General features: G+C 44.8%; 2 protein-coding genes across 2 annotated transcripts in view; both read right to left on the reverse strand.

Moving 5' to 3' along the window:
• Positions 1 to 190: 190 nt before the first annotated feature.
• lyve1a (lymphatic vessel endothelial hyaluronic receptor 1a) lies at positions 191 to 2,958 on the reverse strand. The gene is made up of 6 exons (XM_034529660.1): positions 2,790 to 2,958; positions 2,459 to 2,642; positions 2,228 to 2,367; positions 1,498 to 1,695; positions 1,243 to 1,315; positions 191 to 979 (listed from the first exon to the last, which is right to left on the reverse strand). Exons 1-6 carry the CDS (start codon positions 2,869 to 2,871, stop codon positions 829 to 831), a joined length of 828 nt encoding a protein of 275 aa, XP_034385551.1. The 5' UTR covers positions 2,872 to 2,958; the 3' UTR covers positions 191 to 828.
• A 1,544-nt stretch (positions 2,959 to 4,502) lies between these two features.
• mrvi1 (murine retrovirus integration site 1 homolog) overlaps positions 4,503 to 14,497 on the reverse strand; it is a 42,383-nt gene continuing 32,388 nt past the window's right edge. Inside the window, exons 32-35 of the mRNA XM_034563417.1 lie at positions 6,418 to 6,479; positions 5,699 to 5,821; positions 5,336 to 5,452; positions 4,503 to 4,909 (exon numbers count right to left, since the gene is read on the reverse strand). Of these exons, the coding sequence (XP_034419308.1) occupies positions 4,747 to 4,909; positions 5,336 to 5,452; positions 5,699 to 5,821; positions 6,418 to 6,479 (465 nt within the window). The 3' untranslated portion in view covers positions 4,503 to 4,746. The remainder of the gene's footprint in view (positions 4,910 to 5,335; positions 5,453 to 5,698; positions 5,822 to 6,417; positions 6,480 to 14,497) is intronic.

Here is a 14,497-nt window from a genome sequence, read left to right on the forward strand (position 1 = left end):
ACAACATTTACCTTAAGTTTGAAAAGTGCCAGTGATGATTAAATGAAAAATACAATATCCTGTCAATTAAAAAGCAAAGCATAGCTGGTCCCAAGTTGATAAGGCGTTTGGTAAAGTGAAAACGAATGCTTTGGATGACTGATGGCACTTTGTTTCTCAAAGGTTTAGAGAAAAGCTGTCGAGGGCCAGATGTGGGAGACACATTTAATCGCTTGTGATTACACAAATCCACAATGTATAAACAACTGTACCTTACACTCCATTTTGTGAATGGGGGTATGTCATAGAAACAGTTAGAAACAGTTACTGTATATACTGTACATCAGACACAAGAACACTTATGGTTGAGAGAGCGTAACACAATGTGAGAGACGACTCTGATAACAAACTATGTCTGGTACATTTCCTCTGTCTCTCCCTTAAATACTGTGGCATGTTTTAAAGAGGTTTGGAAAGATATCGATATATATTTAAGCTTAGGGAAACACACAAGTTCATAACGACAAATTACTTTTTAAGAAATGTTTTAAATTGTTGTAGAAATGTTGCATTTACATCAATGCTCATCATCTGAAGCAGTATACTGTATGGCAAAAGAATAAAAGGTCTTCAGTCTTCACAATGATTATTGGAATGCAAACATTGCCATCTAATGGCTAAACTGCAACATGTAATAACATCACATGAATGTAAATACTAACACGCACTCACAAAATAAAAGCTCTTCATGGCCATTCTGTTACATTTCTTTCAAACAAAACAATTGCCGTGTTCGTCTTTAAAAAATAATATTATTCAGTAGTCCATGTAATCACATCAGAACGTTGTTTATCTTGCATTGTCATCATCCACTTCTATCCTCTCATCTTCCAGAGCAGTTTCATTGGTTTCCTTTATGTCCTTCACACATATCCATTCTTCTGTCTGGATGTGTTCTTGCTGCTGCTTCACGTCAGAGCTCAGAGCACGACTCCTCCTCCTTTTCACAGAGAGAGAAACACATCACATGATGCTCTTCTAGAGGTAATAAGAACCACCATGATGTAATAAGCAGTACCTGGAATGTGCGTGTTATCAGTTTATCCACAGCTCTTCAGTGCTGTTATACAGTGAAGCGTTATTGAGTAGTGCGATACAGAGCCCACGAAGAACCAATTACCTCTTAGCTGATTCATTCATGTACTTCTTTATATAGCAACATTTAACCACAACAAATCTGTTTAAATATAGAAAACCACCTACATTTTTACGTATGCAAGGAGGATTATTGCAGTAAGGAGAAGGGCACACATTGAGGTGATGAGTATCGCCTTCACTGGAAAAACATGAAAGGGAAAAGACATCAGTCATGAGAAACAAGTCACGCCAAATATGTTTCTTTGTAGTGTTTACTTGTATGTTTTTACTTGTTATACTATATTTTCTGAGCAGTATGAATTGAATATGACAAATCGTTCCTCCACAGAATGAATTCCCTTGTGAATAAAATTCTCATACCTCCAGCAGAGCTTTGTGCACGGCCAACAAACCGGGCTGGTTGTGCCTCACTGTCAATGGTTTTAGAAGTTGAGGAGGAAGAAGGACGAGAGGAGGAGGAAGACACGTGTGTGGTCCGGGTGGGACTTGCTGCTTTAGAGTAATCCCTCCTGTTCAAAAGGCTCTCAGTTGTTGCATCCTTCAATTGTGTCGCAGCATCTGTGCATGTGCATAAAGGCCATGAGAGATTAGATACCTGTTATATAAAGCGCAAGCCATTAAATGGTCGTTCATCAAAAATGATTTTCGTCTCCCATTGACAACTATGTTATGAAAGTGAAGTCCTTGTACAGCTTGATAACTCATGCAGGCATTTAGGAATGGTACATATTTAGTTTATCTATTCAGTCAAATAAACAAATCACAATTGCAGAGGTTTAAACAAGCCTTTTATGATATCCACAATTTTAGTCTTAAATGTATTTCTCGTGAATTTGGAGCAAAAAAAGAATTCTGTTGCAAATACAATAAATGCGGCTATATCCAAATTTAGTCAAAATGTAAATACATTAATTGTTACTATTCACTTATACTAATCTGAGGTAATACCTTCTGATATATATGTTTTATTTACAGAACAAAAACCTTTGACAGTGTTAAGAAAAGCTTACACGATATCTTCCATAACGTACTGCCTCTTTATGTGTAGCGTAAAGTACTTGACAAAAGATGTATATAAAAAAGGTCCTACCTGATTCATTGAAGCAAAACACATCAAATTTTCGTGTAACAGGCGCTCGCCATGTCACCAAGCCTTTACGGTTTTGGCCACAATTAGAAAGGGCCTTGATGCGGGGGATTACTGCAAAATGTTCATCAATCCATCCAAACCTGAATAAATTCCAAACATAACACAATATCAGGGACTTTTCATTACACTCCACTGAGATGACTGAGAGGATCTTTTCTTCTCTGGTCTTACCTGCACGTTTCTAAACCTCGAGTGAGAGCTTCCCGTACTTGTGCTTTTGAGGCAATGTTCACTCCGAGAGATGAGCAGAGCCTCCGAGCATCAGAGGCATTGAAGGTGTACTGAGACTGGTTGAGGCCATTTAAGCCACTAACCTGGAAAACTCCAGCAATACTTTGGTTTTCTGCTGGGAAAACTGGAAACGGCACACAAAACATTTTTAGATTTAGGTACTTTTCAGAGAAGGAGTTACATTTACATTTATCTCCAGACATTTTATTTGAACCAAAAAATTATTTTATTTTACAAATTAATAAATATCAAAACTGCTGGATTCACTTACCTCTGATGCGGCTTGTTTCAATATTTTGATCAGAGATGACTGGAGTAATTGACAACAGCGATGTGATGCAAAGCCAGATCATATTAAGACTGGTCAGAGTTAAGTCGGATGAAAGCAGAGCGATGGCAAGTGAGGTTTATGTGCCTGTGAGCCAAATGACAGGGTTAAATAGGGTTGATCCTGTTCACTGGGGCGTGTGGACTTGGTCATTACCAGAAAGTAGCGGAAAAGGAAGAGGGAAGTACTGCTCCAGGGCCACATCAAGAGCCATCATATGTTCTCGGAGCAGGGCCCAGGAGACAAAGAGATAAAATAAATATGCCAACAGGCGATAAAGCTCCAGAAATGCACTGCAAAATGTAGTTAATTGCCCTTGTGAAAATACAACTTGTAATACGAGTGGTATGTCCTCCTATAGGCGATATGCACTGACGTCTGACACTGGGCACCCTGTCCAAATGATTTCCTCCCATGGGGAATTACTCAATCATGAACATGCTCATGATCTCTGGTATCCTCTGATGAGTTTTTGGCACACGACTACATCCCACTTCCACAAAAACATCTCCACACGACCTGACGGCAGGAAATGACGCAGAGCTGACGAACACGCAGCAGTGTTTGTGTCCGATGTGAGGCGTCAATGAGGGCATAATAAATGACCGATCAGCGGCAACGGAAAAGGGCAGAGATTTAACTTCTCTTAAGGTGTTTGATTGTGTTTGGGGTTCATTGAGCTCCTCCAATGAGAATGTTGATGTGTTGGAAAGTGAGAACAGTCATGTTGGTGAGCCAGAAAATTATATATTTAGCTTTAGTTAGATCGATAGCACTATGTTGCCTGCAGGATAAATGCTCAGTCACAGCCAGCAGCTACATTTACTTATTGTATTTACAACTCAGGAGCTGGTAATGAACAAAAACAGAGATGTAAGAGAGTGAATATTAAATTAAAATGTACAAGGAGGCCAGAAACCTGACTCCAAATGAATAATAATGATGCTCCAAAACTGCTGAATGTGTATTTAAGCAACACACTCATCATACAATTTGAAAATGTATGTCAATGTGTAACTTGTTTCCACAGTTAGATGTTAGTATGTTAGAAGAGAGAATATAGCACCAACCGACTCGCATCTTATATTTCTCAGTAGAAACAACTGCAATATCTTTTCAGGCACCTTTATTTAAAGGTGAAGTGGCAGATCCTCAAATCTACAAACAAAAACTAACAACAAAAGGTAGGCACACATGTGCAAAGAAGATACAAATAAGCCTCATGCCGTCTAATCAGTGCATCTCATAAAAGAACAAATCTTTCAGTGCTCTGAAGACAAAATGGCACAAACAAGAACCATCGACTGCAACATAACTACTTTGGAATGTGCTTCTATTTGAAAGTATTTAAATAAACATAATACAAATTAAACAAAACATTCCTTTATATTCTATATTTTTAAATATTAGTTGAAATCTCTTAGGGGCTTTATTATCTATTGGACCTGAGAGATTACGCTTATAACATTAGAGCTTTTAGGAAAAGGCCATATTTATTATAAAAAAGTACCCAAACCAAAATAAGCATATATATATATATATATATATATATATATATATATATATATATATATATATATATATATATATGTATATATATATATATATATATTTTTTTTTTTTTTTTTTTTTTTCTTACTGCAGCAAGCAATCTGTCAATTTTTTAAATCCAAACAAACATTATAACTTAATAAAAATGAACTGTTAACTATAAAAAAGGCAACATTATCCATTAAGCCTCCCAAAACGTCTTTGGCCCTCGAGAGTCAGGGTGATGGATTCAAGTGAGTCCGAGTGTGGTGATATGGTCAACTGGCAGAGGGCGACTGGGTTCTTTGGTTGTTCTGCTACACTCAGTCCAAAGATGTTCCTCTTGCATCGCACTAAAGTCCGTCTCTGCTTACGTGTCCTCTCGTCTGTTGTAGTAGTCACTGAAGAATGTAAAAATACTGATAACCAGACACATCACCACAAACAGTGTCAGGGCGATCCAGAGAAGTCGTCGACTCAGGGGAATCTTGGGACAAAACCGACCAAGAAGAACCAGAACCTCCTCCATCCTCCTGTGGAGATAATGACCTCGTACAGTTAACATCAGATGTGTTCATTGTTGATAACAGTTTAAACATTTACTGCAGCAAATACACAAAATCATCAAAGAAAACCATGTATTGAATGTTGAGATGATGAGAATGATTTCTACATTCAAAGGATGGGAACATTTGATTATGTATTTGTTAATAATGTATATGGCAGTTTACTCCTTCAAATTTAAGTTCACCCTTTTATTTTTCTTGTATATTTGACCATTGGTGGATAATAATATGCAAGCTATGTAGAGCTACATAAAGACTTTGTGTCTATAATTTACAATGTTTATGGCCATTAAGTCAGTGGCAGCCAATATAGTGTTGTTGTTGTTGTTGTTGTATCAAGTATGAAGACAGGAATATGTCCTTCTTCTTTTTACAGCAACAGGTTCAGTTTACCTGCTTGTCCTTCTCTTCTTTCCGCTCTCTTCATCTTTATTTTTCGATTCCAGCAATTTCTCTGCAGCGTCTTCCTCCTCCTGGAGAACTTTGCTTTGCTTCAGTCCTTCTTGTAAGCTGCATTTGAAATGTTCACATTAACAAGCAAGATCTAAGAATGTACAGTATTAATATTGACGTCCTATCATCAGGCAGTAACGTACAATGTGGAATTCATTCTCTATATACTAAACATTATATACACCCGCACAGCAAGAACAACATAACTGAGGAGTCCCATAAATGTGGTGGTTTATGATGAGAAGCAACAATGTCTTCATACAGAGTGTGCGTGTAGTTAAGGATGAGGAGAGACGGCCTCACCCTTTATTATACGACTCCTCCTCAATCTTTGCCTTGAGCTCGGCTCTGATCTCGGCTCTGATCTCTTCTATGTTGACTGGAGGCTTGGCTGGCACCCTTTCCTGCTCCGACACACTCTTTCCACTGCATTGTTTCAGATGGGAAAGAACAATCAGCCTTGGACACCATGCACACCATCACATTTAGTGCACATTGAGGTTCCATCACAACACTGTGGCCTTGTTTCATAACGGGCAACCTGCAGTGATGACGTGGTCGTGTGCATTACAGATACTATCGCAGGCGAAAACTAAAAGAATAGAGCTGGCACTTTGCACATTTGTTTTTGCTATTCTCGTCTCCTCACAGAACATCTCGACACTTGAGAGCTCCACTCAGGCTCTCTCTATAACCAGGATATGATTGGAGGCTTGTGCCTGGACTTTGTCAAACTCTTTGCACACATGTTTAGATTATGTCCCAGGCTAGCATATCCATCAATTGCAGCAGGGTTTGATTGGATTGTAAAACACATCCTGAAAGTCCCATAAACAAGACAAAGGGTCCCACTGCAGCACAACATGCTTTTGATAAGAATGCTTACAATCTCAGGCTTGTCTTCGCCCATTGTTTCAGGACTGTGTGGGGACCTTCAAGCAATGGATATGTGTACACACTGTGTATGCATTCATGTGTTTATATGTGTGCAAGAACACACACCATGAGAACATGAAACATACCATTCTGTTGCTGGTCGTGCTGCCTCTGTGGGAGCGTTGGCTTTCACATAATTCACTTCACACTGAAGAGGAGAGTGTTGAATATTGTGGAAGAAAATAATACACAATAAACAGAAACCATTAGAGAAGGTTAGAGTGGAAATGCCTGTTGAGGGGGACTGCAAACAATTAAAAGATATCTGAAATGAACATGGTTCTGTTTATCAACAGAACATGGTTTACATTCAAAAACAATATTCATCCATTTTGAAATAAAAGGGAACACAATGTGCTGAACAAAGTCTTACAAGTATTTCATAACTGAGTGATGCCCCTAAAGTAAACATTGACTCAGCAGCCAATTGGACTGAGTGGGTGTCACTGCATTACATGCTTGATATGTAATTTCCAGGACAGGACACATCAGAACAGGACACAACAGGACACAACAGGACAGGACACAACAGAACAGGACATAACAGAACAGGACATAACAGAACAGGACACATCAGAACAGGACACAACAGGACACAACAGAACGGGACACAACAGGACAGGACACAACAGAACAGGACACAACAGAACGGGACACAACTGAACAGGACACAACGGGACACAACAGAACGGGACACAACAGAACGGGACACAACTGAACAGGACACAACGGGACACAACAGAACAGGACACAACAGAACGGGACACAACTGAACGGGACACAACAGGACAGGACACAACAGAACGGGACACAACAGAACAGGACACAACAGAACGGGACACAACAGAACGGGACACAACTGAACAGGACACAACAGAACGGGACACAACAGAACGGGACACAACAGGACAGGACACAACAGAACAGGACACAACTGAACGGGACACAACAGGACGGGACACAACAGAACGGGACACAACAGAACGGGACACAACAGAACGGGACACAACTGAACAGGACACAACAGGACAGGACACAACTGAACAGGACACAACAGAACAGGACACAACAGGACAGGACACAACAGAACGGGACACAACAGGACAGGACACAACAGGACAGGACACAACAGGACAGGACACAACAGAACGGGACACAACTGAACAGGACACAACAGAACAGGACACAACAGGACAGGACACAACAGAACGGGACAAAACTGAACGGGACACAACAGAGCAGGACACAACAGGACAGGACACAACAGGACAGGAAACAACTGAACAGGACACAACAGGACAGGACACAACAGAACAGGACACAACAGGACAGGACACAACAGGACAGGACACAACTGAACAGGACACAACAGAACGGGAACAACAGGACAGGACACAACTGAACAGGACACAACAGAACGGGACACAACAGAACAGGACACAACAGAACAGGACACAACGGGACACAACTGAACGGGACACAACTGAACGGGACACAACGGGACACAACAGAACAGGACACAACAGAACAGGACACAACAGAACGGGACACAACTGAACAAGACACAACAGGACAAAACACAACAGAACGGGACACAACTGAACAGGACACAACAGGACAGGACACAACAGAACAGGACACAACAGAACAGGACACAACAGGACAGGACACAACTGAACAGGACACAACAGGACAGGACACAACAGAACAGGACACAACAGAACAGGACAGGACACAACTGAACAGGACAAAACAGAACGGGAACAACAGGACAGGACACAACTGAACAGGACACAACAGAACGGGACACAACAGAACAGGACACAACAGAACAGGACACAACAGAACAGGACACAACGGGACACAACTGAACGGGACACAACGGGACACAACAGAACAGGACACAACAGAACGGGACACAACAGAATGGGACACAACTGAACAGGACACAACGGGACACAACAGAACAGGACACAACAGAACAGGACACAACAGAACGGGACACAACAGGACAGGACACAACAGGACAGGACACAACAGGACAGGACACAACAGAATAGGACACAACTGAACGGGACACAACAGAACGGGACACAACAGAACGGGACACAACAGAACGGGACACAACTGAACAGGACACAATAGAACAGGACACAACAGAACGGGACACAACAGGACAGGACACAACAGGACAGGACACAACAGAACAGGACACAACAGGACAGGACACAACAGAACGGGACACAACAGGACAGGACACAACAGGACAGGACACAACAGGAAAGGACACAACAGAACGGGACACAACTGAACGGGACACAACAGAGCAGGACACAACAGGACACGACACAACAGAACGGGACACAACTGAACGGGACACAACAGAGCAGGACACAACAGGACAGAACACAACAGGACAGGACACAACTGAACAGGACACAACTGAACAGGACACAACAGGACAGGACACAACAGAACAGGACACAACAGAACAGGACACAACAGAACGGGACACAACTGAACAGGACACAACAGGACAGGACACAACAGAACGGGACACAACAGAATGGGACACAACTGAACAGGACACAACGGGACACAACAGAACAGGACACAACAGAACAGGACACAACAGAACAGGACACAACAGAACAGGACACAACAGAACGGGACACAACTGAACAGGACACAACTGAACAGGACACAACAGGACAGGACACAACAGAACGGGACACAACTGAACAGGACACAACAGAACAGGACACAACAGGACGGGACACAACAGAACGGGACACAACAGGACAGGACACAACAGGATAGGACACAACAGGACAGGACACAACAGAATAGGACACAACTGAACGGGACACAACAGGACGGGACACAACAGAACGGGACACAACAGAACGGGACACAACTGAACAGGACACAACAGAACAGGACACAACAGGACAGGACACAACAGAACAGGACAAAACAGGACAGGACACAACAGAACGGGACACAACAGGACAGGACACAACAGGACAGGACACAACAGGACAGGACACAATGGGACACAACTGAACGGGACACAACGGGACACAACAGGACAGGACACAACAGGACAGGACACAACTGAACGGGACACAACTGAACGGGACACAACGGGACAAAACAGAACAGGACACAACAGGACAGGACACAACAGGACAGGACACAACAGGACAGGACACAACAGGACAGGACACAACAGAACGGGACACAACGGGACAAAACAGAACAGGACACAACAGGACAGGACACAACAGGACAGGACACAACAGAACGGGACACAACGGGACAAAACAGAACAGGACACAACAGGACAGGACACAACTGAACGGGACACAACGGGACACAACAGAACAGGACACAACAGAACAGGACACAATTGAACGGGACACAACTGAACGGGACACAACGGGACAAAACAGAACAGGACACAACTGAACAGGACACAACAGGACAGGACACAACAGAACGGGACACAACTGAACAGGACACAACAGAACAGGACACAACTGAACAGGACACAACAGGACAGGACACAACTGAACAGGACACAACAGGACAGGAAACAACAGAACAGGACACAACAGAACAGGACACAACAGGACAGGACACAACTGAACAGGACACAACAGGACAGGACACAACAGGACAGGACACAACTGAACAGGACACAACAGGACAGGACACAACTGAACAGGACACAACAGAACGGGAACAACAGGACAGGACACAACAGGACAGGACACAACAGGACAGGAAACAACAGAACAGGACACAACAGAACAGGACACAACAGGACAGGACACAACTGAACAGGACACAACAGGACAGGACACAACTGAACAGGACACAACAGAACGGGAACAACAGGACAGGACACAACAGGACAGGACACAACAGGACAGGACACAACTGAACAGGACACAACTGAACAGGACACAACAGGACAGGACACAACAGAACAGGACACAACAGAACGGGACACAACTGAACAGGACACAACTGAACAGGACACAACTGAACAGGACACAACAGAACGGGACACAACTGAACAGGACATAACAGAACGGGACACAACAGAACAGGACACAACTGAACAGGACACAACGGGACACAACTGAACGGGACACAACGGGACACAACAGAACAGGACACAACAGGACAGGACACAACAGAACGGGACACAACAGGACAGGACACAACTGAACGGGACACAACTGAACGGGACACAACAGGACAGGACACAACAGAACGGGACACAACAGGACAGGACACAACTGAACGGGACACAACTGAACGGGACACAACGGGACAAAACAGAACAGGACACAACAGGACAGGACACAACAGGACAGGACACAACAGAACGGGACACAACGGGACAAAACAGAACAGTACACAACAGGACAGGACACAACAGGACAGGACACAACTGAACGGGACACAACGGGACACAACAGAACAGGACACAACAGAACAGGACACAACTGAACAGGACACAACTGAACGGGACACAACAGGACAGGACACAACTGAACAGGACACAACAGGACACAACTGAACGGGACACAACTGAACAAGACACAACGGGACACAACTGAACGGGACACAACAGAACAGGACACAACAGAACAGGACACAACGGGACACAACTGAACGGGACACAACAGGACAGGACACAACTGAACAGGACACAACTGAACAGGACACAACAGGACACAACTGAACGGGACACAACTGAACAAGACACAACGGGACACAACTGAACGGGACACAACAGAACAGGACACAACAGGACAGGACACAACAGGACAGGACACAACAGAACGGGACACAACTGAACAGGACACAACAGGACAGGACACAACAGAACGGGACACAACAGGACAGGACACAACTGAACAGGACACAACTGAACAGGACACAACTGAACGGGACACAACTGAACGGGACACAACTGAACGGGACACAACAGAACGGGACACAACAGAACGGGACACAACTGAACAGGACACAACAGGACAGGACACAACAGAACGGGACACAACAGGACAGGACACAACTGAACAGGACACAACGGGACACAACTGAACGGGACACAACTGAACGGGACACAACTGAACGGGACACAACAGAACGGGACACAACTGAACGGGACACAACTGAACGGGACACAACTGAACAGGACACAACAGAACGGGACACAACTGAACAGGACACAACAGGACAGGACACAACAGAACAGGACACAACGGGACAACTGAACGGGACACAATTGAACAGGACACAACTGAACAGGACACAACTGAACAGGACACAACAGAACGGGACATAACAGAACGGGACACAACAGGACAGGACACAACTGAACAGGACACAACAGAACGGGACACAACAGGACAGGACACAACTGAACAGGACACAACTGAACAGGACACAAAAGGACACAACTGAACGGGACACAACAGGACAGGACACAACTGAACAGGACACAACTGAACAGGACACAACAGGACACAACTGAACGGGACACACAACAGGACAGGACACAACTGAACAGGACACAACAGAACAGGACACAACAGGACAGGACACAACAGGACAGGACACAACTGAACAGGACACAACTGAACAGGACACAACGGGACAACTGAACGGGACACAACTGAACAGGACACAACTGAACAGGACACAACAGGACAGGACACAACTGAACAGGACACAACTGAACAGGACACAACTGAACAGGACACAACGGGACAACTGAACGGGACACAACTGAACAGGACACAACTGAACAGGACACAACTGAACAGGACACAACTGAACGGGACACAACAGAACGGGACACAACTGAATAGGACACAACAGGACAGGACACAACAGAACAGGACACAACGGGACAGGACACAACTGAACAGGACACAACAGGACAGGACACAACAGAACGGGACACAACTGAACAGGACACAACAGGACAGGACACAACAGAACGGGACACAACTGAACAGGACACAACAGGACAGGACACAACAGAACAGGACACAACTGAACGGGACACAACTGAACAGGACACAACTGAACAGGACACAACAGAACGGGACACAACAGAACGGGACACAACAGAACGGGACACAACAGGACAGGACACAACTGAACAGGACACAACAGAACGGGACACAACAGGACAGGACACAACAGAACGGGACACAACAGAACGGGACACAACAGGACAGGACACAACTGAACAGGACACAACTGAACAGGACACAACAGGACACAACTGAACGGGACACAACTGAACAAGACACAACGGGACACAACTGAACGGGACACAACAGAACAGGACACAACAGGACAGGACACAACAGGACAGGACACAACAGAACGGGACACAACTGAACAGGACACAACAGGACAGGACACAACAGAACGGGACACAACAGGACAGGACACAACTGAACAGGACACAACTGAACAGGACACAACTGAACGGGACACAACTGAACGGGACACAACTGAACGGGACACAACAGAACGGGACACAACAGAACGGGACACAACTGAACAGGACACAACAGGACAGGACACAACAGAACGGGACACAACAGGACAGGACACAACTGAACAGGACACAACGGGACACAACTGAACGGGACACAACTGAACGGGACACAACTGAACGGGACACAACAGAACGGGACACAACTGAACGGGACACAACTGAACGGGACACAACTGAACAGGACACAACAGAACGGGACACAACTGAACAGGACACAACAGGACAGGACACAACAGAACAGGACACAACGGGACAACTGAACGGGACACAACTGAACAGGACACAACTGAACAGGACACAACTGAACAGGACACAACAGAACGGGACACAACAGAACGGGACACAACAGGACAGGACACAACTGAACAGGACACAACAGAACGGGACACAACAGGACAGGACACAACTGAACAGGACACAACTGAACAGGACACAAAAGGACACAACTGAACGGGACACAACAGGACAGGACACAACTGAACAGGACACAACTGAACAGGACACAACAGGACACAACTGAACGGGACACACAACAGGACAGGACACAACTGAACAGGACACAACAGAACAGGACACAACAGGACAGGACACAACAGGACAGGACACAACTGAACAGGACACAACTGAACAGGACACAACGGGACAACTGAACGGGACACAACTGAACAGGACACAACTGAACAGGACACAACAGGACAGGACACAACTGAACAGGACACAACTGAACAGGACACAACTGAACAGGACACAACGGGACAACTGAACGGGACACAACTGAACAGGACACAACTGAACAGGACACAACTGAACAGGACACAACTGAACGGGACACAACAGAACGGGACACAACTGAACAGGACACAACAGGACAGGACACAACAGAACAGGACACAACGGGACAGGACACAACTGAACAGGACACAACAGGACAGGACACAACAGAACGGGACACAACTGAACAGGACACAACAGGACAGGACACAACAGAACGGGACACAACTGAACAGGACACAACAGGACAGGACACAACAGAACAGGACACAACTGAACGGGACACAACTGAACAGGACACAACTGAACAGGACACAACAGAACGGGACACAACAGAACGGGACACAACAGAACGGGACACAACAGGACAGGACACAACTGAACAGGACACAACAGAACGGGACACAACAGGACAGGACACAACTGAACAGGAAACAACTGAACAGGACACAACAGAACAGGACACAACTGAACAGGACACAACTGAAAAGGACACAACAGAACAGGACACAACTGAACAGGACACAACTGAACAGGACACAACTGAACGGGACACAACAGAACGGGACACAACTGAACAGGACACAACTGAACAGGACACAACAGAACGGGACACAACAGAACGGGACACAACAGGACAGGACACAACTGAACAGGACACAACTGAACGGGACACAACAGGACAGGACACAACTGAACAGGACACAACAGGACACAACTGAACGGGACACAACTGAACAAGACACAACGGGACACAACTGAACGGGACACAACAGAACAGGACACAACTGAACAGG

Source organism: Cyclopterus lumpus, chromosome 3 (assembly GCF_009769545.1).
Source record: "Cyclopterus lumpus isolate fCycLum1 chromosome 3, fCycLum1.pri, whole genome shotgun sequence".
Lineage (NCBI taxonomy): Eukaryota > Metazoa > Chordata > Actinopteri > Perciformes > Cyclopteridae > Cyclopterus > Cyclopterus lumpus.

Coding starts and splice junctions, on each gene's coding strand:
- lyve1a (XM_034529660.1), bottom strand. CDS start 2,871: ATGATCTGGCTTTGCATCACATCGCTGTTGTCAATTACTCCAGTCATC. Junction 2,368..2,458: donor CGAGGTTTAGAAACGTGCAG/GTAAGACCAGAG, acceptor GAATTTATTCAG/GTTTGGATGGATTGATGAAC. Junction 980..1,242: donor CTCCTTGCATACGTAAAAAT/GTAGGTGGTTTT, acceptor CTCTGTGAAAAG/GAGGAGGAGTCGTGCTCTGA.